A 26826-nucleotide genomic window follows, 5' to 3' on the forward strand; every position below is an offset into this window, starting at 1 on the left:
GTTCAGGACCTTCCTAGTCCTCTTAACCACCCGTATGTATCCTAACTGGTGCTAACTTCATTTAATCAATTCTGTTTTCATGCTTTTATAAGACTGATGCATTTCAGCTGTCATTGTGATGTGTGTTGTGAAGAACATCGAGAAGCTCTGACGCATGAAACGTCTTGAGTAGATCAGATCCCGTGTCCCAGTGGGCATGAGGACTGTCTGCAGATTCTGGACGCTCTTCACAGAGATGCGTGTCCCTTCCCTGCTTTCACAAGCAGTTGTCCCCGTGTGCCATTCTTTGTGTCCCACACTGTTATGTAACGTGACAGAATGGCACAGTTAGCACTTTCCTACCACAAAGATCTATTGTTGGTTTTATCCCAACTGTTTAGTAGCTCCGTTCCAATACATTGGCTCCAGTTGACGGGTGTAATTAGGGTATTTTGACCTTTTACTATGTTACCAAATCCTAACCCACAGTCCTGCGGATCCCTTGGCTCTGCCTGGAGGTCTCTGAGTGTTTGTTCCATGTTTGTTGGGCAGGATGGAGGCCGAGCTTCAAGTACTACAACATGTGGGTGTCTCTGGCCGGGGCCATCCTGTGTTGTGTGGTCATGTTCATCATCAACTGGTGGGCGGCCCTCCTGACCAACGTCATCGTCTTGTCCCTCTACATCTACGTCAGCTACAAGAAACCAGGTGAAGTGGACTGGACAATGAGAAGCGTGAATCAGTTGTCTGTTCTTCAGAACAGTACTAATGATGGGGTTTTTCTGCTTCATGAAATGGTTGTGGTCCTACAGATGTGAACTGGGGTTCGTCCACTCAAGCGCTGACTTATCATCAGGCCCTGACACACAGTTTACAGCTTTGCGGAGTAGCCGACCACATCAAAACCTACAGGTAATACAGCCTCTGTCTGTGTGTGAGTTGTTTCACAGCTGTGAACTCTAAACATCACTCTTTTTTTGTAGTGTTTCAGGGTTTTTCTTTGTGATGGCTTGTTCTGATGTGTATGTGGAGCTCATTCATTTTCACTCTTGACAGCTGGAATACACTCCACCACTTTTATAACCACACACCTCATAGCTCAGAGATTTATGACAAATAAGATCTTCTAAAATCTACACCTATCAATATGTTTGATTTCCTCAGACTGGCTCTGAAGCCCAATCGCACACCTGAAGTCTGTACTCATCACACTCTCTTCAATTTTTCTGTAAACTTTCACTGCTCAAAAACTAACTAATAGTAATTTAACTAAATAAAAAAATTAAATAAAAGTTGATGAATGAATGACATATACAGATCAAGAATTCAATACAAACCAAAAAATGAATGAATGACAGAGTCGGTGCCAGTATGCACTACCAGCCAAAAATATCGAATTATTCGGATTTTTTGGTCAAAGTGCAGTTAAAAACACTAATATTATGAAATATTATTAAAATCTGAAAGAACTGATATGTTACATTATATAAAACTAGTGTGTGTTTTACTCTTTTATTAAAATTGCTATAATATAATTTTTTGTTTGTTTTTCTGTTGGAATCTTTATCTTACTATTACTCTGTTGTTTAAATTGCTATAATATAACTTAATTCTCACCATGTTTCTGATATTTAGGGCTGCCCTCGACTAAGTATTTTTGTGTTTGACTAGTAGCCGCTCATATTAAGCATTAGTCAACTAATCTAACGTTTATTAATAAACCATTTAAATCACTTTATATATATATATATATATATATATATATATATATATATATATATATATATATATATATATATATATATATATATATATATATATATATATATATAGGTAGGTGCTGGTCATATAATTAGAATATCATCAAAAAGTTGATTTATTTCACTAATTACATTCAAAAAGTGAAGAAACTTGTATACTATATTCATTCATTACCCACAGACTGATATATTTCAAATGTTTATTTATTTTAATTTTGATGTTTATAACTGACAACTAAGGAAAATCCCAAATTCAGTATCTCAGAAAATTAGAATATTGTGAAAAGGTTTAATATTGAAGACACCTGGTGCCACACTCTAATGAGTTAATTAACTCAAAACACCTGCAAAGGCCTTTAAATGAACTCTCAGTCTAGTTCTGTAGGCTACACAATCATGGGGAAGACTGCTGACTTGGCAGTTGCCCAAAAGACGACCATTGACACCTTGCACAAGGAGGGCAAGACACAAAAGGTCATTGCAAAAGAGGCTGGCTGTTCACAGAGCTCTGTGTCCAAGCACATTAATAGAGAGGTGAAGGGAAGGAAAAGATGTGGTAGAAAAAAGTGTACAAGCAATAGGGATAACCGCAACCTGGAGAGGATTGTGAAACAAAACCCATTCAAAAATGTGGGGGAGATTCACAAAGAGTGGACTGCAGCTGGAGTCAGTGCTTCAAGAACCACTACACACAGACGTATGCAAGACATGGGTTTCAGCTGTCGCATTCCTTGTGTCAAGCCACTCTTGAACAACAGACAGCGTCAGAAGCATCTCGCCTGGGCTAAAGACAAAAAGGACTGGACTGCTGCTGAGTGGTCCAAAGTTATGTTCTCTGAAAGTAAATTTTGCATTTCCTTTGGAAATCAGGGTCCCAGAGTCTGGAAGAAGAGAGGAGAGGCACACAATCCATGTTGCTTGAGGTCCAGTGTAAAGTTTCCAGTCAGTGATGGTGTTATGTGCCATGTCATCTGCTGGTGTTGGTCCACTGTGTTTTTCTGAGGTCCAAGGTCAACACATCCGTATACCAGGAGGTTTTAGAGCACTTCATGCTTCCTGCTGCTGACCAACTTTATGGAGATGCAGATTTTCATTTTCCAACAGGACTTGGCACCTGCACACAGTGCCAAAGCTACCAGTACCTGGTTTAAGGACCATGGTATCTCTGTTCTTAATTGGCCAGCAAACTCGCCTGACCTTAACCCCATAGAAAATCTATGGGGTATTGTGAAGAGGAAGATACGATATGCCAGACCCAAGAATGCAGAAGAGCTGAAGGCCACTATCAGAGCAACCTGGGCTCTCATAACACCTGAGCAGTGCCACAGACTGATCGACTCCATGCCACACCGCATTTCTGCAGTAATTCAGGCAAAAGGAGCCCCAACTAAGTATTGAGTGCTGCACATGCTCATACTTTTCTTTTTCATACTTTTCAGTTGGCCAAGATTTCTAAAAATCTTTTCTTTGTATTGGTCTTAAGTAATATTATAATTTTCTGAGATACTGAATTTGGGATTTTCCTTAGTTGTCAGTCATAATCAAAATTAAAAGAAATAAACATTTGAAATGTATCAGTCTGTGTGTAATGAATGAATATAATATACAAGTTTCACTTTTTGAATGGAATTAGTGAAATAAATCAACTTTTTGATGATATTCTTATTATATGACCAGCACCTGTATATATTAGGATCCTTTAATTGCCTGCAAAGCCTAATAAGCACTCAAGCCCACGCATAAAGCTTGCCACAGTGCACGGCAGAAGCTATGATTATGAATGTGTCAGTGAAAAACAGAAAAGAGGCTGCATTAACATTTCAATAATTCACCGATAAACACGTGCTTTCTCGTCATCTCCACAGTAGTGATGTGCCTGTATGTTTCACACAGATTATTACATAATCTGAGAATATTTGTTTTACATTTGAATTTGTTCATTTTAAAGCAGACATTTCACTCTCTTTTTATATATTTTTAATGTCTGTAAGGCAAAGATATACTCGTTTTTTTCTCTCGCTCAAGTTCACAGACCGAGACGGCAGAAAGCGCATCCTGTTTGCTTTCATAATTTTACAAAAGCTCAATGTTTTGTTGTTATTGTGAGTGCACATGAGTCTTTACAGATTTGATAGATGTATTGCTCTTATCTGAATGACCAAAAATTACGGAGTGTTTTAAGAGCAAGTGAGTGCACCAGCGCCTCCATCTGTCCTGCGGTGAGTGAGCTGCTGTTCAGCTTCCACACAGACACTTAAACAGTGCACATTTCTCTAGTTAACATTAGATTGAGTGGCCATGTAATGTTGCTGCTACTTACATATTTCAGAAAATAAGCCGTATTTGTGGTGGATGAATGATAGGCGAGCCTTTGGATGTCCTGCCGGATGTTATGTATTACCATAGGCTAGCCGTTAACGATCTGTGTGACTTCGCCAATGTGATTTTTTTTTTTTTTTCTTTTTTTCTGTGACTAAGCGACTTATAAAATTTTGGTCGACCAAGCCTCTTCTGGTCAACTAACGATTATTGGGGGCAGCCCTACTGATGTTATATATTAAACTAATTTGACATAGTTCGCTTTTAATCTAAACCGCTATCACGGCATTTTAGCATTTCGTTAGCCTGTTAGCTTGTCATTCTCGTTTCCATTAGTGTTTTATCATTTCCTACCGTTTCTTTTTCTCTCTCTCTTGCTTAGTTTCTTTTCTCTCTCGTGCCGTTTTTCACGAGCTCGTCAAACAACAGTGGTAAGTCAGAATCATTCTTCAATCACGGTGAGTAATGGCTTCTTCTCCTGCTATTGTTGTTTGCGCCGCTTGCCACATGTATAGTTTATCTCTCTCTATTGGCGACGAAGGGGGATTCACATGTGATAAATGCAGGGAAATAGTTAGCCTGACAGAGAAGATTTCAGAATTAGAGACACGCATCCAAACTTTAATTGAGGACAGTAAGAATGTGAGGGCTCCAGATACGGCTTTGGATGCGTCTAGCTCAGGGAGTCCTGTACATTGTTTGGTTCCGGTAACAGCGCCTCTGCAGCAGGGCAACTGGGTGACTGTGAGGCGGCATAGTCATGGGTCTAAACACCACTCTTCTGTTCCGATCAAAACATTAAACAGGTTCTCCCAAATCAGTGATGCACCCACTGAGAAACCTGATGAAAGTGCTCTAGTTATTGGCGATTCTATTGTACGGAACGTGAAAATAGAGACACCAGCCACCGAAGTCCAATGTTTACCGGGAGCCAGAGCGCCTGACATCTTGACTAATTTAAAAGTGCTGGCTAATGCTAAACATTTACATTTATGCATTTAGCAGACGCTTTTACAGTGCGTATTCAGGCCAACATTTTTTTTTTACCTAACATGTGTTCCCTGGGAATTGAACCCACAACTGTTTGCGCTGCTAACACAATGCTCTACCACTGAGCCACAGGAACACCAAATGTAAATACAGTAAGATTGTTATTCACGCCGGTGCTAATGATGTTCGACTTCACCAGTCGGAGATCACTAAAAATAACATTAAAGAGGTGTGTCAACTTGCAAGCATGATGTCAGACACTGTAATATGCTCTGGTCCCCTCCCTGCTTACCGTGGTGATGAGATACATAGCAGATTGTCATCACTCAATGGCTGGATGTCTAAGTGGTGCCCGCAGAATAACATAGGTTTCATAGACAATTGGACGAGTTTTTGAAAAAGACATCCATCCTGTGAAAAGAGATGGTCTTCATCCCTCCTGGGGTGGTGCCGCTCTTAAACCGACCGTCTGCTAGCCGCCTCACATCACATAAACCTGACTAACTGGGGCCCAGGTCAGGAAGCAGACAGACTGGCTAAACCGACCGTCTGCTAGCCACCTCATGTCACAGTCACACTATAGAGACTGTCTGTTCCCCCGAGCTAGAAAATACAAAAAACTTCCAAAACAATTTAAGGGTAACAATTTAATTGTTCAACAAATAAAAAAACAGACATAATACATATATAAAAAAAAGAAAAAAAAAAAGAAAATGATATGATCACAGATTATAACTTTAAAAAAAAAAAGTGACATGACATACAGCCAAGTATGGTGACCCATACTCAGAATTGGTGCTCTGCTTTTAACCCATTCAAAGTGCACACACACAGCAGTGAACACACACACCGTGAACACAATACCGCAGCGCTATACATCCATTTATGCTGCGGCGCCCGGGGAGCAGTTGGGGGTTCGGTGCCTTGCTCAAGGGCACCTCAGTCGTGGTATTGCCGGCCCGAGACTCGAACCCACAACCTAGAGTTAGGAGTCAAACTCTCTAACCACTAGGCCACGACTTAGATGTGCTCTGTTTGACAGAAACCTGATGATTACATTATTTTAAAATTTTCAGTATTTCTGAGAGATATAGTTTCAAGTATAAATCCTTTGACGTAATGGTGATTCATATAACATTATCCAGAGAAACAAGTGTTAATGATAAATCCCCTGTATTGTTTTTACTGGCTACTGTATACAGGCCACCAGGGCACCATACAGACTTTATCAATGAATTTGCTGATTTTCTATCAGAGTTAGTGCTGGCTGCAGGTAAAGTCTTAATTGTTGATGATTTTACTATTCATGTTGATAATGAAAAAGATGCATTGGGATCAGCATTTATAGACATTCTGAACTAAACTGAAATTCTGAACTGATGCTGAAAATTCAACAATTCCACTTACTTTCTACTATAGGAGAGGTAGAATTGTATAAACTTAAATCATCTAAACCAACATGTATATTTGACCCTATTCCATCTAAGCTCCTAAAAGAGGTGCTTCCAGAAGTCATAGATCCTCTTCTGAATATTATAATTCATCAATGTCATTAGGATATGTCCCTAAATCCTTCAAATTGGCTGTTATTAAGCCTTTCGTTAAAAAACTTGATCCTAGACAATTAGTTAAATACAGACCTATCTCAAATCTCCCTTTTCTGTCAAAAATACTAGAAAAGGCAGTATCCTCTCAGCTGTGTTCCTTCTTAGAGAGAAATGGTATCTGTAAGGTTCAGTCAGGATTTAGACCGTATCGTAGTACTGAGACTGCTCTCCTTAGAGTTACAAATGACCTGCTCTTATCATCTGATCGTGGTTGTTTTTCTCTGTTAGTGCTATTGGATCTTAGTGCTGCGTTTGACACCATCAATCACAACATTCTTTTGAGTAGACTACAAAATTATGTTAGCATTAGTGGAATTGCATTGGCATGGTTCAAATATTATCAGACTATCAATAAATTCATAGCAGTGAATAAAGAGGTATATCAATCACAAGTACAGTACGGAGTACCACAAGGCTCAGTGCTAGGACCATTGCTTTTCACACTTTACATGTTACCCTTGGGAGATATCATAAGGAAACACGGTGTTAGCTTTCACTGTTATGCTGATGAAACTGAGCTCTATATTTTTTTTTGTGGCCCAGTGAAACCTACAAATTTGTAAAACTAACAGAATGCATAGTTGATATAAAAAACTAGACGACTAGTAATTTATGCTCTCAATGTCAAATGCAGAAATGTTAATCCATGCGTTTATGACCTCAAGGTTAGACTATTGTAATGCTCTATTGGGTGGTTGTTCTTCACGCTTAGTAAACAAACTCCAGTTAGTCCAAAATGCAGCAGCTAGAGTTCTTACTAGAACCAGGAAGTATGATCATATTAGCCCGGTCCTGTCAACACTGCACTGGCTCCCTATCCAACATCGTATAGATTTTAAAATCTTGCTTATTACTTATAAAGCCCTGAATGGTTTAGCACCTCAGTATCTGAACGAGCTCTTGTTACATTATAGTCCTCCACGTCCGCTGTGTTCTCAAAACTCTGGCAATTTGATAACACCTAGAATATCAAAGTCAACTGCGGGCGGCAGATCCTTCTCCTATTTAGCACCCAAACTCTAGAACCATTTACCTAACATTGTTCATTAAAACAAATTCTAGGAATGTTAACCAGTTTAAATTCCCAATTGGGAACTGGGGCGCTCTTTTCCACTCAAAAAATTCCTGGGGTGGTGCCCAGATTCGGGTTCCGAACCGGCCCCAAAACCTTGCTGGTCTCAAACAAGGGAACCTATGATGTCAATAGGTGGAGCTTCCACTACAGATCGCAGTTTGAGAGTCATTAGACTTGTTCAAGATGCATCTGCGCTGTGCAGACCTATCGGCATATGAAATGAGAGTACCACGAGAGCAACTGGAGAGTAGACGACTCTTTATGCTTTTAAATTGCTCCTGCAGTACTTTGAGGTCATCCACTGATCGGTTTGCAAGGTGCCAATGCATCTCGAACAAGTTTATATTTAAAAGCCGTCGAAGTCCAGGTAAATTAACAACAACAAGTAAATAAGTCAGTTCAGCAGTGGTCAGCAGAACTGTTCTTCTGCAAGAGATACCAAGCAATTCTGGTCACAGGTTGGTGATGTAATAGAGTTCTGCTCCCTTCCAGTGGAAACATGAGCCAGTTCTGAACGAGTGCCAGTCTTGGCTGAGTGGAAAATCTGGAATCAAACCACACCATGCTGGTTTCATCTGAACAGAGGAGAAGTCGCCCCCCGTTTGAGCCTGGATCTTTCCAAGGTTTTTTCTCCATTTCTGTCACTGTTGGAGTTTTGGTTCCTTTGGCTTGTTTAGTTCTGAACACACAAACAATACCACAAAAAAAATTAAAAGAAAAATGAACCAGTGAATAAAATAAATACTTTATCTTGAAAATGACTCTGTTATTGTCTTCTTGCATCATTGACAAACTATTTTCCTGTATGACTCTGTAAAGCTGCTTTGATAATCAGTATTGTATAAAGCGCTATAGTGATATGAAGGTGACTTGACTTAACTTGAAGTGTATGTCAGGGTTTTTGTATGTAATTGAAATATGCAAAATTAAGATAATGCATGAGAAGTCAGAATGGAATTGAATGAGGAGAAAAAGAAATCAGAATAGTTTTGTTCCATTATCATCGCTGTGGCTGTGACACAGATGAAGAAGTTTCGTGTGTGTGCTCAGACTGAGACTCATGTTAAGAGAAGAGGTTTCTGCCTGATCGTCCTGGCTCAGAGATTTCTGGTTCTGACAGCACCTTCCCATCAAAAGCTTCACCCTCTGCATAATCCCGTTTTATTCTTAACATTTTTGCTTTGAAGCTCTCTAATTGGAGCTTGTGTTCTGCTCTCGACTGAACCGATGGCTCTAGAGGTCATGAGAATGTGATGTGCGGCACACTGTGTGCTGCTTTTGCTTGATGTCATGTACATTGCAGTTGTTAAACTCAGATGTGGTGGGATCCTACAGTGTCTGATGATCTGATGGTGTTGTGTCTCCTCTAGGCCACAGTGTCTGGTGATGACCGGAGCACCAAACTCACGTCCAGCTCTTCTTCATCTGGTCCATGCCTTCACCAAGAACGTGGGTCTGATGGTGTGCGGCCACGTGCGCATCGTGAGTGCCTGAACAATCCGTCCTGTGTTCCTACTGTACACTGAGAGCACATTGTGTGTGTGTTGTTTTAGGAGTGAGTAGAATGTTGAATGGTTTGGTCATGCAGCTCTTATTGGAACTTGTTCTTCGAATAATAAAACTCTTTGGGGACAGAGATTATAGTAGTGCAGAATAAACCAGTCTGTGTGGACCATGCCAGTCACAAGTACATTGTCTGGAAAAGCCTCCATTGGCTCTTTCAACCATGAGCTGATCTCTCCACATGTGTGTTCGTTCCCAGAGTTCCCGGCGGCCCAACTTCAAAGAGCTGAACAGCGATATGGTGCGCTACCAAAGGTGGCTCCTGCACAACAACTCCAAGGCATTTTACACCCCTGTGGTGGGTGAAGACCTTCGTCAAGGAACCCAGTACCTGCTGCAGGTGTGTGTGTGTGTGTGTGTGTGTGTGTGTGTGTGTGTGCGCAAGAGAGGGGGTTTATAGCCCTATTCCCAAAAAAAATGTTTAAGACTTGTTTATGGGATCTTGCTCACTGTTTTTACTTCTACACATGTCCAATCTTTACAAAAACTGGGCCCCTTTGCACAGCCTAAAATTGGGCTTTTCTGTCCTTTGATGTCTTCACTTTCTGCCTTCAGTACACGTGAGCCTATAATCTGCTTATAACCATGGCTTGAGGTTAACACCACCAACCGGCCTAATGCAGTGGCTGGTAACACGGTCACTCCCACAAGCCACTTTGGCGGGGTGAATTTTATATACAGTAACAGACCTCAGCATCAATTAGGGATGCAATGATACCATTTTTTCAGAACTGATCCGATCCGATGCCGAAAATTCTGAGTCTCTGCCGATACCGACAAAACCATACAACAGCACATTTTTTTAAAAAAACCAAGAATAACCACAATACTCCTCTTTGACCACATCATCACAACACTTTTTTTTTATAAACACAATCTACTACATATAGACAACTTCATTTTAATAAAAAAATAACAAATGAAAAAATATATAATCACAATCTATGACAAAATACTATTATAGACTAGGTTAGTGGATAATTCAGCAGCAGAAGATACTCTAGATTCTAGAAAAATCATGGAATCAATAATTACACAATAATTTTATAAAATCTAGTGAAATATTTTATTTACAAATAAAAGTGAATAAGTCTAAAATCTGTTAAAATGTTACACATTGCTCTTTGTATTGTTGTAAAATACATTCATGAAAAAAGTATATACATTTATATAGACATATTAAATACATTTCTTTTAAATGTATAGCACAGTAATAAAGGCAGCAATGTATGATAGAACAGAACAAGAAAGACTATCAGTAATCTTTAATTGTGAAGAAAAGTATTATAATACTAAAGGTGCCAATACAGAGTGGCACAGAGCACTTATGCGCAGCTCTCCGAGTCCTCAAACACACATGCTCTGTTCTCTCGTCACAGCCCAGTCAGTGTACTGTTTGAGTAAATGAATTACTCCGGGATATTTGTTAACACATACTCAGATATTGTGTCAGCCACGTTAAAAAAGTGAATAATTTAAGTAATTTGTGGATTAATGCTTACTGGAGACGCGAACTGGTTCAAACGATTCAGTCCGATTTGGTGAACTGGTTCAGTCGGTTCACTAAGAAGAACCTGTTAAATCAAACGATTCGTTCACGAACTGGACATCACTAGTACAAAGGGAAGAGATATTGATACGTAGTGTTTTAAATCTGTGTGTTAGTTTAATGAGCCTTTTCTCTGAACAGTTTTAAACCTCAGTTACTGTGTGCTCTTGAAGAGGGTTTGATGGTTCTGACTGTAGTAACTGAACGAGACACACAGTTTGATTGATGAATGGAGGATGGAGGATGACAGACGGCCGCAGAACACATAAAATATAATGTGAACTTGAATTTAATGACTTCAATATTAATCTGTACCTCACACTGAACTATGGAACAGCTTCAGAACACTTGAAATATGTGCACGAAAACGTTTTGGTGCTTTATAATGTTTTTGTGCCTTTCGTGGAGCTCAACAATAACACAGAATAATATACGCACAATATCGGATTTGGATCTCGTCTGACCGATACCTGATCCTCAGAAATGCCAGTATCGAAGCCGATACTGATCCTGAGTATCGGATTGAAGCATTCCTAGCATTTTTGAAGGGGCAAGTGAAAGGGAATTTTACTTGCCCAGCTGGACAATTAATCAGTTGAGGATTGTGCAGCCTGTCTGTGTTTGAGAGAATCTCATGGAGAAATCAAAACTAATGAACTTTCTGAATGAATCATTTGAGTCAATGATTCAGTGATTCATAAAGACAGGCACTCGCTTCATTCTTAAATGAATCAGCGGACTGAACGAATCGTTTGAATGAAGCACTCAATGACTCACTCATTAAGATCTACTGGTGGTTTACTTTCATATTTAAAAGTACATTATCTTTGCATTTTTGTCCCCAACATTTCATATTTGTATATTAAAAAACGGATTTAAAACAGCAAGCTCATAACATTATGTACGCTGTTGTACTTCTGCAGTGTGAATGCTTCATTAAACTGTGTGTAAATGCATCTAAACACTTCAGCGCTTCTGTTTCTTCTGCAGGGAAAGAGCGGTTTTGTTCATTCTGATTTCAGCCCTATAGTGTCTTATTAGATTAAGTGAATTATTAATAAAATGGAAGAATTTGATATGAAAGATGATGCGTGCATTTAATAAGGTCAGGAAAAAACTGCCCTATGCAGTAACTTTAGTCATATAAAATGTAATTTCCAACAACAAAATCGTGTACTTCAGAAAGGCTTAGTAAATGAGAAACCCCTTTCTATGAGGGCTGAGCTCAATATAAAGCCTACAGAAATGATTCCAGTGTGTGTTTCACAGGCTGCAGGTCTGGGCAGACTGAGGCCCAACACACTGGTGCTCGGCTTCAAGAACGACTGGCGCATCGGAGATATAAAGGACGTCGAGACCTACATAAACCTGATGCAGTAGGTTTCATCTTCTGTTTGAAATCAATCCAATATTAATAAAAATCTTATTGAATTAGTGTGGCAGCAGCTTCTGTTATGCTTGTACAGTGATAGTGACGTGTTTGTTTGTCTGCTGTTCATCTATGTAACATGAGATTCCAGAGGAGTAAAAGCTGATCAGAATTCTTGTTTTAGCAGAAAGTGTGTGTAAAACAGCTGTCAGTGGGGCATTATCTGTTGTGGACCACTCCGTGACAAGCTGTTGCAAGCCTAAATGTATTAATTTCTTTTAACACGTATTGTTCTCTGGCATTCATTTTAACTTATAAATGTGCAGTTTTTCCCATGATGTGCTGATGTATTTCTAGTGTATGTACAGCTGAAGAACGTCTGCTGGATGTTTATGCAGCTTTGAAGTTAATGGTGTGGGTCTTCATCCTGTCAGACATTAACACTTGTTTATTTGTGTGTGTGTGTGTGTGTGTGTGTGTAGTGATGCGTTTGATTTTCAGTACGGTGTTGTCATTCTCAGACTGCGAGAAGGACTGGATATTTCTCACATTCAAGGCCAAGGTACAGTGCTGTACATTTAACTGCTACACTAACCAGTCTCTTTTAAAGAATAAACACTTTGTGACAATTGCTGTGGATTTATTGTGAAGAGTGGAATCAGCGTTCGCTAGCACGTTCACAAGTCGAATATTGACTCTGCTTTACATGCCCTCTCATAGGTTTTTTTTAGGTAGGGTAGGGTAGGTGATTTTGGAAAGGCTAGCGATAGCAAGCCAGCTTTGAAAGCAAGATAATCACTGCAGCGTCACACCTCCTCCAGACCAGTGACACGATCTGAGACCAGTGCAGCTCAGGTCTCGTTCACCAGTGACAATCATCACATTCTCGCTGGAACGCGCTGATGACGTATCACTAGGGGTGTGCCGGTTTCAGAATTGGTGATGACGGTTATGACGTGAGTCAAATGTGACGGTTTATAACATAACCGTCGGTGGGGGGGGGGGGGGGGGGGGGGGGGGGGGGGGGGAGGGGGGTATATTAGTTTGAATAAACGAGCAGACACTGATTAGCTACTTGCTCTACGTTTATTTAAAATTAACAGCAAGACAACTAGCAGTGAATGTGCTTTCCATTAAATGAATCACACACAGTGAACAAATCCTTAACAAAAAAAAAAAAAAAAACTTTGCAATGAACGTGCTTTGTTTTAAATAAATCACACACAGTAAACAAAACCTTTTAAAACAGTAGGCTACTTGTAACAAATACAGTTTTTCCACATATTCTGCACACAGGCTCATCAAGATTTTCTGTTTTTCCGTTGCCATCTGGTTTAAACCCGAAATGTGCCCATATAGGCGATGTAACATTTTTTTTTCGCAACGAGATGCATCGGTTTTACCTTTCTTCACGAAGTTTTAATTTGAGCCGGAACATGTTCCGTCACCTCCGACGTTGGATCAGGAACATTTTTTATCATCTGCGCCAACGTTTTTTGAGCAAATTTCAAAGCTGCACCCGCCCGCCATCCGCTGATTGTTTTGCGGTCTATGAACGATGCAATGCTTTGCTGATGCGAGCCGCAAAAAAAAAAGCCCTTGTCTGTTCTAGAAAGGATGCAGCAAAGATATTTAATGCTAATGTATGAGGCACAGGCCTACGCTGAGTTTCATTTACGATGAGATGCGCTCTAGTTCACAGTGCAGTGCAAGTGAACGCGGCGCACTGGCGCTTCCATGTCACGGTTATCATTGTGTGCTATATTTGCTTTTTATTTATTAAAATACATGCAATTGGTTGATAAAACATTTATTAAAATTAAGATAAAATTTGTACAAAACGAAATTTGTTTTTAATAAAGGTTTTCTACAAAGCAAAATTTAATGAAGTGGTAAATATCATGTCTGACGATTTACAAAACTTCATTAAGTGGTAAAAACCATGTCTCCCGATATATTGCGCATCTTATGATCCTATCTAAAAAATGAAAATAATTTTTAATAAAAAATGTTTGTAAAAAATATTTTAATGACACGGTTTTGGCGGTTATAGAGTTCTAATGACGGTGTTCAACTATAACCGCCGGTCTCACGGTTATATACTAACCGTCACACCCCTAGGTATCACATGTGTTGACAGGCAGGGAGGACAGCCTATCGCAATGTTCAGACTGAGGGATATGATTGGACAAACATTTTATGGTCCTACACCTTCCACAGACAATAGAAATACATACATTTAGAGCGCTTAATGATTGCTAGGGGGATGTGAAGAGACTTTCAACCAGCCTAACAAACGTGTTTCTGACCCAAATCACCTTCCTTAAGACATTGAGTTGGACATGCGTGGTGGACCTTCAGTGTTTGACCGGATGAAATTGTCCATGTAATGAGCTCATTTTCTGTTGGTCATTAACTGCTCACAGTTTTTGAATTTGCCTTGATCTCAAAGCAATGCTGAACTTTCCCTTTGTTCCTGCAGATGATTCTTCAGCTGTGAAGGATGTGGTGGTTTCAATCGACATGAGCAAAGACTCGGATGCAGACTCGTCCAAACCCTCCTCCAAGGCCACCAGTGTCCAGAACAGCCCAGCTGTCCAGAAAGGTTGGCGCTTTTACTTCTCAATATGTTCGTAAAGAAGTTAGTTGTTCACCACAGAGTTACTTGTGTCTTTTAAATATTAAATTGTTGTCTCAAATGCTGAAAATGAAAAGGCAGATGAGTTTATTTCCCAGGAGTCATACCTTCTGATTCAGCGTGTTCTTTTGGGGCCAGTTGTGTGAAAACATTTCTCATCCCATCTCATCCACACTCCATGTGTTTTCTGAAATGTCTTCCCAACACAACACAAGTGGAGCATGTTCTCTGAGGGGTCAGCGAGTGTTGACGTCCGTCAGTGATTAATCACTCAGGGGTCTGCAGTGTTGGCCTCTCCGTTCCATCTGACTCTGGAGGACTCTCTGAAGCCTGAGAAAACAACCAGAATAAAAACAAACATAGCCACAAGCGGTGATCAGCAGGGGTCAGTCATGTGAGAAAACTGGAGAAAATGAGCAGAACGGCCAAGACTGAAGTCACTAGCACCAGTAGACGATTAGAAACTAGGCTATAAATGTTCTGTAAAAACAAAGACCAGCAGCTTTCAGTCTATCACCATGATACAAACATGAGCTATCAGACACACAGCACTGGTTCTGCACAGGTCTTTACTCCATTACGCTGCTTTTTCAGCGGTTTTTCTATGTGAACATGGACGCGTTTGACTACTCCCATCTTCCTGCATGTTTTCCTCTTCCAGTGCCCGCGTCGCCTCTTTGTCAACACAAAAGCACAATCTGTGTGAACGGCACCTAGTGATATATTCTGCTGACGGTCCTTCAGAGAGCGCCTGGCACTCGAAACATGCGGCTGGATCTTTCTTTTCTCTTTACTGTTAACATAGGCACATTGTCAAAGTGTCTAATTCTAACGTTTGGTAATATTTCTATTCAAAACGTTGATTCCTCGAGTTATAAAAAATAAAATCATGGCAAAACATAATTTTAATGAATCAATAAAATCTGAAAAATATGAACAGCCAGCCTTTGTGGAGGTTATACATGGACTGCGGTCCTTGGAGGCACAGATTCTTTACATGCTTATTGTTGGGTATCAGGGCAGTCCTGCGGAAACAAATCCATTATCTCTGAAGCTATTTTAATGGACTGTGATGTCTGTGTTCACACTTTCAGCCTGATTTGTGTGTGCCGTTGCATGCTCTCATTTTACGAATATCTGCATTGGTTTCATTGGCAATGTGACTGTGCCAAAAGACAGCAATAAGAGCAACATGGTTTGCAATACAGATGTTGTCTTCATCATGACATGTTGCGCTGGATTGTGTGAGGCAGGAAGCTGGAACATCTCTCGTGTGTTTCTGCTCGACTCGCCCTTCACAACACAACCTTTATTTACAAAGACATGTTTACAAACAATGTCTGATGTGTTCACATTTGTGAATATGAATGTAGATTGTACAAATTTTTCAAAAATTTCATGTGATTTTTATTTTATTTATTTTTTTTACCATGCACCCTTGGTAAATATGATCAGATTCCAATCATATATGTACAGAAAATCTGATTTGGACTGACAGTCTGAATAAAGTTGGTGATATATGGTGGTAACCTACATGGCACTAAATTAAACAATCAATCTGAGTGAGATTTCAACACCATCCATCAGTTCTTCCTAAAGAGACTTTACAAAAGCTGCTCAGTGGCCTGTTGCATGAAGCTAACTGAACAAACTTGAGTTTCAGAGTAGGGTTAGAGTTGACAAAACCAAACAAATCCAACCTGGTGTGCGTTTCCCAAAACCATAGTTGCTAACCTGTTAGCAACTTAGTTGGTTGGCAATGGGAAATTGCATTGCAACCAACAAAGTTGCTAACTTAGTTAGCAACTATGGTTTTGGGAAACGCACCCCTGGTTTAGATCCGGCTCAGCTCAGGAAGTGTGACACACGCAGCAAACAGCCAGTCAAAGGGAGTCGCCGCAATTCACTTGTCTGCTAAATATTTAGAAATGTTGTTATTTAAAATATAATGAATGCATTTACGTGGTAGGAATAAACAAAAACTTTGAGAGGGCAGCAGAAAGAAAATATGCAAATGAGTCCTCTAAATGTAATCATTTCTATAGTTTCACAAAAGAAAAATACATACGTTTAGTCATTTTAAAAGCTTTATTTATTAATACTTATTTATAGGTTATGTATGTGTTTAAATTAATTTAAATGCAAAGTTTAATATTAATTGCCATAGGGATGCACGATAATGGATTTTTGCCGATATCCGATATGCCAATATTTTATAACTATTTTGGCCGATACCGATATATTTCCTTTAGTTTGGAAACAACTAGGGTTGTCCTTGACTAAAGATTTTTCTGGTCGACTAGTAGTCGTTCATTTTAAGCATTAGTTGACTAATTGCATGTTTATTAATAAACCATTTAAATCATGATAATGAGCCTTTAATTGCCTGCATTGCCTAATAAGCGCTCAAGTACATGCAGAAAGCTTGCCACAGCACAGTGGCAGAAGTAATGATGCTGAATGTTTCAGTGAAAAACAGTAAGATTAAACTGCATTAACATTTTAATAATCTATTGATAAACTAGTGTTTACTGTGTTTTCGGCTTTAGAGATTAATTTGGCGACACAGACTGTTCATCTCCACAGTTGTGATGAGCCTGCATGCATGTTTCATACGGATTACATCAGCTGAGATTTTTTTTTTTTTTTTTTTTCTAATTTGAATTGATTCATTTAAAAGTACACATTTCACTCTCTGTAGATATATTTTTCATGTCTGAAGGGCAAGTATACACAGAGTTTCTCGCTCAAGTTCACAGAGACCGAGACGACAGAAAGCGCACCCTGTTTGCTTTAATTATTTTACAAAAGCACAATGTTTTGTTGTTATTGTGAGTGCACACAAATAAATGTAGAGTCTTTAGAGATTTGAAAGATGTAGTACACTTATCTGAATTACAAAATTTTAAAAATTTATTTTAAGAGCAAGTGAGCACCGGCGCCTCCATCTGTCCTGCAGTGAGCTGCTGTTCAGACACTTGAACCGTGCACACCTGTCTAGTTAGCATCAGATTGAGCGGCCATGTAAAGTTACTACTACTTACATATTTCAGATGATAAGCCATATTTGAGGTCGATGAATGATAGGCGAGTATTTGGATGTACTGTATTACTATAAAATCCAGCCGTTAACAATCTGTCCGTGCACGTCCTGTGGAGACCAAGCCTCTTCTCCTCGACTAAAGGTTAGTCAACTATTAGGGGCAGCCCTAGAAACAACACCTAGTCTCTCCTGTACAGAGAACATAAATTATTTTTCATTTTGGTTAGTTTTTAACAAAAACTTACTTTTTGAGAATTAAATAAACAATGAAGTTCTTTTATAATGACAGTACACTGAAAGCTTCGAAAATAACTATAAAGCAGTCCTTTTCATTTTGGGGTGGAGTATCCCTTTAAGTGTATCCGATGTATGTCACTTTGCTCACGGCTGATTGGTCCAGTTTGGTTTGCGATCTCTAACTCAGGATAAAGCCTGTTTGGGAGTTAGCATAGCGACGAAACCCGCTCGAAACACTCAAACAAAACTCAAACTTGCCTGGGTAAAAACCCAAACGGGCTTCGTGCTGCAGGCCACAGGATGTTACAGCAAACAGGTTGTGTGTGTGTGTGTGTGTGTGTGTGTGTGTGTGTGTGTGTGTGGTCAACTGCAGCAGAACAATCCTCTCTTTGTGTTTGACTGACGCACATGTTTCCCATTGCAGCATTAGCAGACTTTAACCTTCTCCTGTTTTTTCCAAACATTATCCAGATGAGGATGAGGATGGCAAAGCCCACACTCAGCCGCTGTTGAAGAAAGGCAGGACATTTCTCTCATTCTCTTTGCTTACTCTGTCTCTGACCTGCATGCACCTTCTCTTGGTCACGTTTTAGGACGCGCTGCTTTCATGAGTGTTTCTGCTGGTTTGACCTCTGACCTTCATCTCTACATGTGCTAGCCTGTGTTTCAGCTCCGATGATGTCACTTCCTGTCTGTGATCTAATGCTCGGTGTCTTCCTGCAGGACTGCTTGTCTCTCCGCTGAAGACTTTCTTCCGTCTCTTTCTGTTTGTCTGATCATTAGATACATGGCTCAGCTCTTGATCTGGAGTCTGAGCGTGTGTTTGTGTTTCAGATGAGAGGAGCCCGGCGCTTCCCCTGAATGTGGCCGATCAGCGGCTGCTGGACGCCAGTCAGCAGTTCCAGCAGAAGCAGGGGAAGGGCACCATCGACGTCTGGTGGCTCTTTGATGACGGAGGTGAGTGGAGAACAGACTGTTACATCTGAACATTTTGTTATTTTGGAAACAATTCGTTCTGTTCTCCGAGATGTGATACAAAAACAAATGTAACAAGAGCACAGTGTGCAACACGCTAAGTGTACTCGCACATTAGGTTGTGTGTGTATGCTTCCAAAAACTAGTGAACTTAACCTGGCTAATGGGTTCGGCCTTTTTTCTGGAATGTGAGGAACCGTTTTACTGAAGCAGCATCCAGTGAGGTCAGAGAAAACTACACCTAGCTCACAAGCTCTTGTGTGTGACTGAAACGGTGCATCAATACAGGAGGTGTTTCATCTCATGATGATGATACATGTACATCACAGTCTTGTTCTGCTTTGCTGAAAATGACATTTCTGTTGTCTCAGTGCCAGTACAGCAGCAGAGTGCACACGTGATATTTCTCAACTGGTTACAGCCATTTAAGACATAACTGCTTGTATTTACATGAACATTTAGCAGAACAGACCGTTTGATTGTAATAATCTGTCCTCATCTCTCTCTCTCTGAGAGCACAGGAAACTGTCAGACAGCATACGAGCGCTGAATTGAGTTATCTCCCTTCAACGGTTCACAATCACTTAAACATTTGATCTGGAAAAAAAATGTGCAAATGGTTACCTTTTTCCAAGTGGCAGTTCTGTAACGGTCCCGTCTGTTTTTCACATTGGCACTGGGCCACTTATGGTACAGTTTTTCATTTTACTTCAAACACGCTTTTCATCAGCAGGATACATGTACACTAGCTAGCGTATTAAATGCGTCTGAATACTGTGTTAGTCACTGAGCTCTGTGAGGTGGCGCTCGCTGGTGCGTCTGGACGGATGTAGATGGTGTGGAGGTCAGAGGCGGTCCTGCACACAAACACCAGTGTGCTGAAGGTGAGGAGAGCCAGAGCTTCCTGTTTCACAAGGCAAATCTCCATGACCTGTATGAGGTCCTGTCTCAGTGCTGTCAAGACATGTTAGCTCTCACACAGACGAGCAGTGAAGTGGCTCTGCAGCATTTCATTCACACACAAATCAGAGCTTGCGTCACCGCTGTCAGTGTTGAAGTGTTTAAGGCAGCAGTACAATAGCGCTTCTTTCAGGTACTTACACAATAATAGATTACAGTATTAATATAACATGTCTGGTTCAGTATGTGTGTAATATATACTAATGCATGCTCTCCTGTGTCTGTGTCAGGTCTGACTCTACTCATCCCCTATCTGATCGCCAACAAGAAGAAATGGAAGGACTGTAAGATCCGCGTCTTCATCGGTGGAAAGATCAACAGGATCGACCATGACCGCAGAGCGTACGTAATCCTGTGAAACCATGCTGTAATGACACTGTGTTCCAGAATTATATCAGAGTCATAACTCAAGGAAAAAATGATATGCTTTCCCAAGAACAGTTTAGGCTCCTCCCATCTCACGGCCCTGAAGAGTTCAGATGAGCTGGACTGTGTGTGGATCGTATTAGTATGCCACGTTTCTTTTCACATAAAGTGCTCTCTCTCTGTTTCTCTGAATGCCCGTGGAGGTATTGTGTGTGTGTGTGTGTGTGTGTGTGTGTGTGTGAGAGACAAATGTTTCCCATTGTCCTCTGCAGCAGCTGCCAGAGCCTTTGTTAGCTATAATTAGACATGTTCCAGCAGCGAGGTCTTCATAGAAAGCATGAGAGGTCTTTACACATGTGCAGCTGAACATGACCGTGAGGTTCGTTGTCATGGATCTGTTGAATCTGCATCACTGCAGCCATGGTCACGCGTCAGCTGCTGGATCTCAGGAGCATTCGAGGAACCGTCTGAGTGCTGCGATGGGAAGCTAATAGTGCAATATTGCATGCATTATTTATTATTGCCTGTTAAATATGTAATGTGACTTTGTTGTGTCCTTAGCATGGCCACACTGCTCAGCAAGTTCAGGATCGATTTCTCTGACATCACGGTCCTGGGTGACATCAACACAAAGCCCAAGTCAGAGGGGTATGAACATTATTCATCACATTACATCAACATTGCTTCACTGTTAATTGTTTGGGGATTTTTGTGGAATGTGTAAGATATTTGAGGGCTAGTTTTGCATTTAAGGTATTTTTGTGAATTGATTAGCATTCTGCAAACAGTGATGATTCTGAATCTGTCCATGGAAGATCTTATGAAGATGCTTATGTGCACAGACAAAACACAGAAAAACCACTTCAGGTTTCTCAGCGCTGAGCTCTTGTGTTTGTGATTCAGTTTGACAGAGTTTGCTCAGATGATCGAGCCATATAAGCTGAGAGAAGATGACATGGAGCAGGAAGCTGCGGAGAAGCTGAAGAGCGAAGAGCCCTGGAGAATCACAGACAATGAGCTGGAGCTCTACAAAGCCAAGGTCTCAACACACACGTCCTGTCACATTCACAGATGATGGATCACAAAGCACAGCGTTACACAGCACATGAGTACAGCAGCTCACGAGCACGTCCTGTGCAGTATGGGATTTGATTTGAGTCATTTCCTGCTCCGAACAATCATGGCTCAGTGACAAACACAAAGAATGAGATAAATTATAGGAAGCTGTAGTCTGACTATCTGAAGGGTTTGAGAGAGATCGTTATCTTGTAGAGGCTCTTACTGTATTATCAACACAAGGAAGACACAAGTGTAATAGAAGGGGTTTTATTGAGAGAAGGACAGACCAGAGTAACTAACAACTAGACATGCATCTGAATGAAAATTGAAAACTGAAACTGAAAATGTTTGGTAATAATTATTTATTATTTTATTAAAAATATATATATATATATAGTTATTTTGAAAGACTTAATTTAACTCAACAATTTTAATGGTACTGAATTTAAGACACAAGCCCATTTATATAAGATTCAAAGACCTCACTTCTTCATTTGATTAATGTTTTAGAAAAGACCATAATGTTGGCTTTTTGTCAAGAGAGGACAGAAAGGTCCCAAAATTAAGCCCTGTGGCACCCCACAAGTGATGCATGCTGCAAATGATAGAAGATGAGACCTTCAAAATCTCAAAAGATCAAAGATGGGTACAGCACCTCGTGAGTTAGCATGTGTCCTAAGCTAGTGTTTCTAGCTCTCAGGAAGAGCAGTGACTGAGCGCATGTAACAGAACCGCTCTTACTGACCTCGTGTTAAGTCCTGAACACTTAGCAGAAAGAAGGACATTTTTAGACAGTTATGTCCAAGAACAAGTCTAGCTAAAACGCTCATGACTCAGTGGAGTAAAACGATGGTATGTGCACTGTTTCCTGTTTCCACATGCTTGTCTGCAGTACTTGTTTTCTCAGTTGTTAACAGATACAGCAACTTCAGTCTTCCTGCTGATTGATTTGTTTGTTTCCTCAGAGTAACCGTCAGATCCGACTGAACGAGCTCTTGAAGGAGCACTCGAGCACAGCCAACCTCATCGTCATGTAAGTTACCATCACCAGCGCTCCAGTGACATGCTGCCACCTACTGACTGAAAGAACAACACACTTCCTCAAACAAGGAGCACTTCTGGAGCACATCTCCAGTGCGGCAGTGCTGTGTTTGCTGTCATTGTCAAAGACAGAGCTGTGTGGTCATCAGCTGAAGTGGTCATGTTTCTAGCCAGCTCTGATATTGTGTGTGTGTGTGTGTGTGTAACAGGAGCATGCCGCTGGCCAGGAAAGGAGCCGTCTCCAGCGCTCTTTACATGGCCTGGCTGGACACACTATCCAAAGACCTGCCGCCCATCCTCTTAGTGCGCGGGAACCATCAGAGCGTCCTCACCTTCTACTCGTAGAGCGCTCTCAGACGAGCACAGCACCTCAGACTGATGATGATGATGATGATGATGATGATAGACGTTTCTCGACAGAGCTGAAACAAACGGACTCCTTCCAGGCCGCAGAGCTCCACAGGAAAGATCATCGTTTGGTGGTTTATTGTCCTCGGCTCACAGGTTTCCGAGCACACCTTGTTACACTGATTGTTGTTATCACTGTTATCGTTATTATGACTGGCACAGCTTTTTGAGTTGTGGATTTTTTTTTCCTCTTCTTTTTTTTGCTGTTGAAGCAATAACCTCATTTCTTATTTTCTCACTTTGAAGAAAAACACGATTCTTTGCCACACTTTTTATAGCCTTGTGGACGTGCCTTCCTGTGCAATCAGACTCGATTCTTACACTTCTCCCTGACTGGTGATTTATAATGAAACAGTGTAGGCTGCTTGTTTTTACTGGGTTTTAAATGTAAATCTTCCTTGATTTGATCAAGTTTTAACTGAGGTTTCCACTGCGCCGTGTTTTCACTCTTTTTGTAGACCGATTTCTTGGTTGCGTTCTTGTTCAGAGTCTTCCTTGAAGCATTGGATGAGTTCTAGCTCAGCGCGCCTCCATGTTCTTGTTACAATGATCCAGCTGAACTACAGGGTGATTACAATCATCTTTCAAGTAGTCTGATGTAAAACCTTGTCCAGAACTATATTAGTTTCCCTAGCGTGCAGCTGAATGGTTTTTGGTGTGATGAGGAGAGGCTGATTAGTGCCGTCAGATCCTTTCAAACTAACAGTCAACCAAAGCCCTGCAAGCACAGATCCTGCTACAGACCAGACCTTTGCCTTAACAGAAGATTTACTGTCTTCAGGCCGTTCTGCTGGCCTGGCAGGCGAATGCAGACAGAACTAGATGAACAGAGCAGAACGTAGTCTTGACCCTCTTCACAGTCTGTCTGTTTTCACCTGATCAGCTGGTTTCAGTCTCTGTTCCTGCTCCGCTTCGAGGGTGAGCTGTTACTGTCTGCACCTGAAGCTGGGTCTTCCTTCCTTCTCTTCTGCTTTCATTGGTCCGTGTGTTTCTGAGATTAAACTGGAAATCCCGGGATGTGTTAATGTGTCATTGAAGCTGTAAGAATGTATTGGAGCGGATGTGTTCCTCTATGCAGACGGAGTGCGTGCGGCCGTGTATCTGAACTCAGGATCGAGTGCCAGGTTTGTCTTTAACGTCTGAGTTTTTCTTCAGATGTGTGCAGATTGGCTCTGTTCTGTTCCTGAATGTGGTTTGTTTGTTGGCAGTGATTGAATGCTGGGATGTTTGAGCCCGTCATGCCTTAGTTTAATCTAGAGCTCCCTGGCGTGTCATGTCTCTCGCAGTAGTGGGTTTCCTCACACCTTTGACACTAGTTTTGCTCACAGGCTCGGTCTGTGTACCTGAGAAATACTCCATGTGACACTGTTAGAATGAATATGTTGATATGTATAGTTCTCAGTATAGCTAGTATGTGCGCCGCACGTTTGATCTGAAGCGGGTGAGGCTCCAGACGCTGACGGTAGTCTCACCCGGTGAGTTTGTACAGCACCCGTTCACCCAACAATGACTAAATCACCAGTTCAACAGCTGCCTGTTATCTTGAATTGTTAAAATGCTTGTATGTTATATTTAGAGAGAGAAAAGTGAGCGTGTGTCACAAGCACTGATCCAGCTGCAGCGTCCGGTGAGGAGCTTCTGTAGAAGACGAAGCGTCGTCTTCATGTGTGTCCTGGCCTTTCTCATCCGGCAGAATGTGTTGCCAAAGTCTGTTTCATGTCTGTTTCGTCTCTCGGTAGCTTGTTTCTACATGAGAAAACGAGTTCACACCTCGAGGTCAGCGAGCTCCAGCTCTAGTGCACACTAGACTTCCTCACTAACATGTAAATATCTAAGCAGATTAATCAAAGGAGCGGAAGAATAATTGCAAATTGATGTGGTGAGAAATGCTTCAGGAGTTTATTCTTACAGTAGCTTCATGTGATATTTTTTTAGTTGTTTGGGTTTAGTCTGCAGATTCTCATCATTTGTCAGTGTTCGGTCACATTTCTATCTCTTATACGCCTTTTAAAGATGGCTGTGCTGACCGGTGGTTTGAGTTTCCTGCTGAAGCACGAGGGTGGATCTGACCGACTGATTGTGCTGGAACAGTAATGTTTTGATATACTGTACTGTTATTTGTCACATGTATGCTTTTTTCTAACATTTTAACGGTTAAGGGTATCAGTGCTTTGTACATCTTTATTTCAATATATAAAAATAAACTGAAATGATAATTCTGGTTGCTGCAGTGTGTTTCTGTGGGGGTCAGACGAACATCTGTCCCACTTCTGTTCAGGCGTGCAGTGCATGCTGGGAGTGTTCATTTAGAGTCCAGCTACACCGTTTACATTAGTATGGTGATTATACTTTTATCCACTTAACTCGGGTTACACTGGAGCGGCTGAACTTGTATCATCCCTGCCTTCATGTGCTGCTCAGAAATCATGTTAAACACAGACGTCATATTCAGCTTCTGGTTAAACAGTCAGCTGAGGATCAGAGAAGACATCTGATGGACATGTCAAAATGAACTGCTAGTGAATTACACGGTCATAGAAATTAATGCAATGATAATATATATATATATACTGTGTGTGTGTATATGATTTGCAGCTGTTAATAGAAATAGCTCTACTGGTGGTGCACTGCTCAGGCAAGTCAGGATTCTGAGCATTTATAACATACAGTATATCTCCAAAAAAATAGTGTTTGATGCTAGTAACCACAAAGTCATGGGTTTGATTCCCAGGGAATACTAATAAAACTAATCAACTGATAAATTCCAATGCAAGTCACTTTAGCAGATAAATGTGCACGTTCAGTATATTTATTTCAAGAACTTTTACCATTTATGGATGACATCAGTCATAATGATTATATATACTTAATGATATAATTGTTTTCAGGTGATGTGTAATTGGTAATGAGGAAATATGTGATGAAAAGTGACATGCTTCCAAGATCATTCCCTGCCGGTGGCCAAGACCCTGGGGTCAGCTCCTCCATCAGCGTGACCTGCTGGACCAGTACTAGACAAACCTGCTGGCTAAAACAAGACATTGCTGAGCTAATGTCATTATTATGAGAGCATGACTCATGAAAGAATATTTAAGAATAAATTAATATTAAGCCACTTTAGTTTCCCTGAACAAAAGAGCTGTGGTGATGACATTTTTTGTAGGCCAACCCAGAAGTTAGTATTAGTCTGGTTCCCTTGACTAAAACCCAACTGGCCTTTGGATTACTGAGAAGAAAACAACAACTCTGTGTTCTTTTTGTGAATTTTGAATCCTGAATACAATCAGATTTATGAAGCGAAAACGAACCACAGCACATGATGTCACACGAAATTTACTACCAGTCTTTATTTAAAAACATTTTTCAAGAAACACTTACATAAAACAAAAAAATATCCTCCAAACATTTTTCTCTATTTACTTTATAAAATAAGAAACATATATATATATATATATATATATATATATATATATAATGTATAAAATCCCACAGCTTTATTAGCAATGTATTTTATGTAGTAGAATAAAACATCTTCAGTTTGTGTTCACCACAGACCTTATTTCAGGCGTTTCTATAGCAACCGGGACTCTTCCAGAAGTGGGGGGCTCGAGTCAGACTTTAAGGTCTTGAGACTTGCTTGACAAATATTCATAAAAGACTTGACTTGATATTCATGACTTGAGACTTGACTCAGAAGAACACGTCTTACAACAGAAACAGAAAAATATACCAGTGAAAACAGTTTCATTGAGAATTTGGCTGCATTAAATACAGTTTGGGAGCAGTATGAAATGTATTTTTTTGCAAGTGGAATGTATTGTAAATGGTTATTCACTGTTTATAAGGAAATGTCAGCTTTTTTGGCAGTAGCATGTGTACACTACATTG

General features: G+C 40.5%; 1 protein-coding gene across 2 annotated transcripts in view; it reads left to right on the forward strand.

The window, feature by feature from the left end:
* LOC109049253 (solute carrier family 12 member 2) overlaps window positions 1–25156 on the forward strand; it is a 52091-nt gene extending 26935 nt beyond the window's left edge. Inside the window, exons 14-27 of one of the 2 annotated variants that reach the window (XM_042754169.1) lie at window positions 532–687; window positions 792–891; window positions 9101–9212; window positions 9493–9633; window positions 12112–12218; window positions 12694–12773; window positions 14694–14816; window positions 18601–18648; window positions 18964–19086; window positions 20295–20406; window positions 20992–21078; window positions 21334–21469; window positions 22455–22522; window positions 22740–25156. In XM_042754169.1, the coding sequence (XP_042610103.1) occupies window positions 532–687; window positions 792–891; window positions 9101–9212; window positions 9493–9633; window positions 12112–12218; window positions 12694–12773; window positions 14694–14816; window positions 18601–18648; window positions 18964–19086; window positions 20295–20406; window positions 20992–21078; window positions 21334–21469; window positions 22455–22522; window positions 22740–22875 (1529 nt within the window). In that variant the 3' untranslated portion in view covers window positions 22876–25156. The remainder of the gene's footprint in view (window positions 1–531; window positions 688–791; window positions 892–9100; window positions 9213–9492; window positions 9634–12111; window positions 12219–12693; window positions 12774–14693; window positions 14817–18600; window positions 18649–18963; window positions 19087–20294; window positions 20407–20991; window positions 21079–21333; window positions 21470–22454; window positions 22523–22739) is intronic. The other variant, XM_042754170.1, reaches the window with a different exon arrangement.
* The last annotated feature ends 1670 nt before the right edge of the window (window positions 25157–26826 follow it).

This window comes from Cyprinus carpio, unplaced genomic scaffold (genome assembly GCF_018340385.1).
Source record: "Cyprinus carpio isolate SPL01 unplaced genomic scaffold, ASM1834038v1 S000006466, whole genome shotgun sequence".
In the NCBI taxonomy this organism is placed as follows: domain Eukaryota; kingdom Metazoa; phylum Chordata; class Actinopteri; order Cypriniformes; family Cyprinidae; genus Cyprinus; species Cyprinus carpio.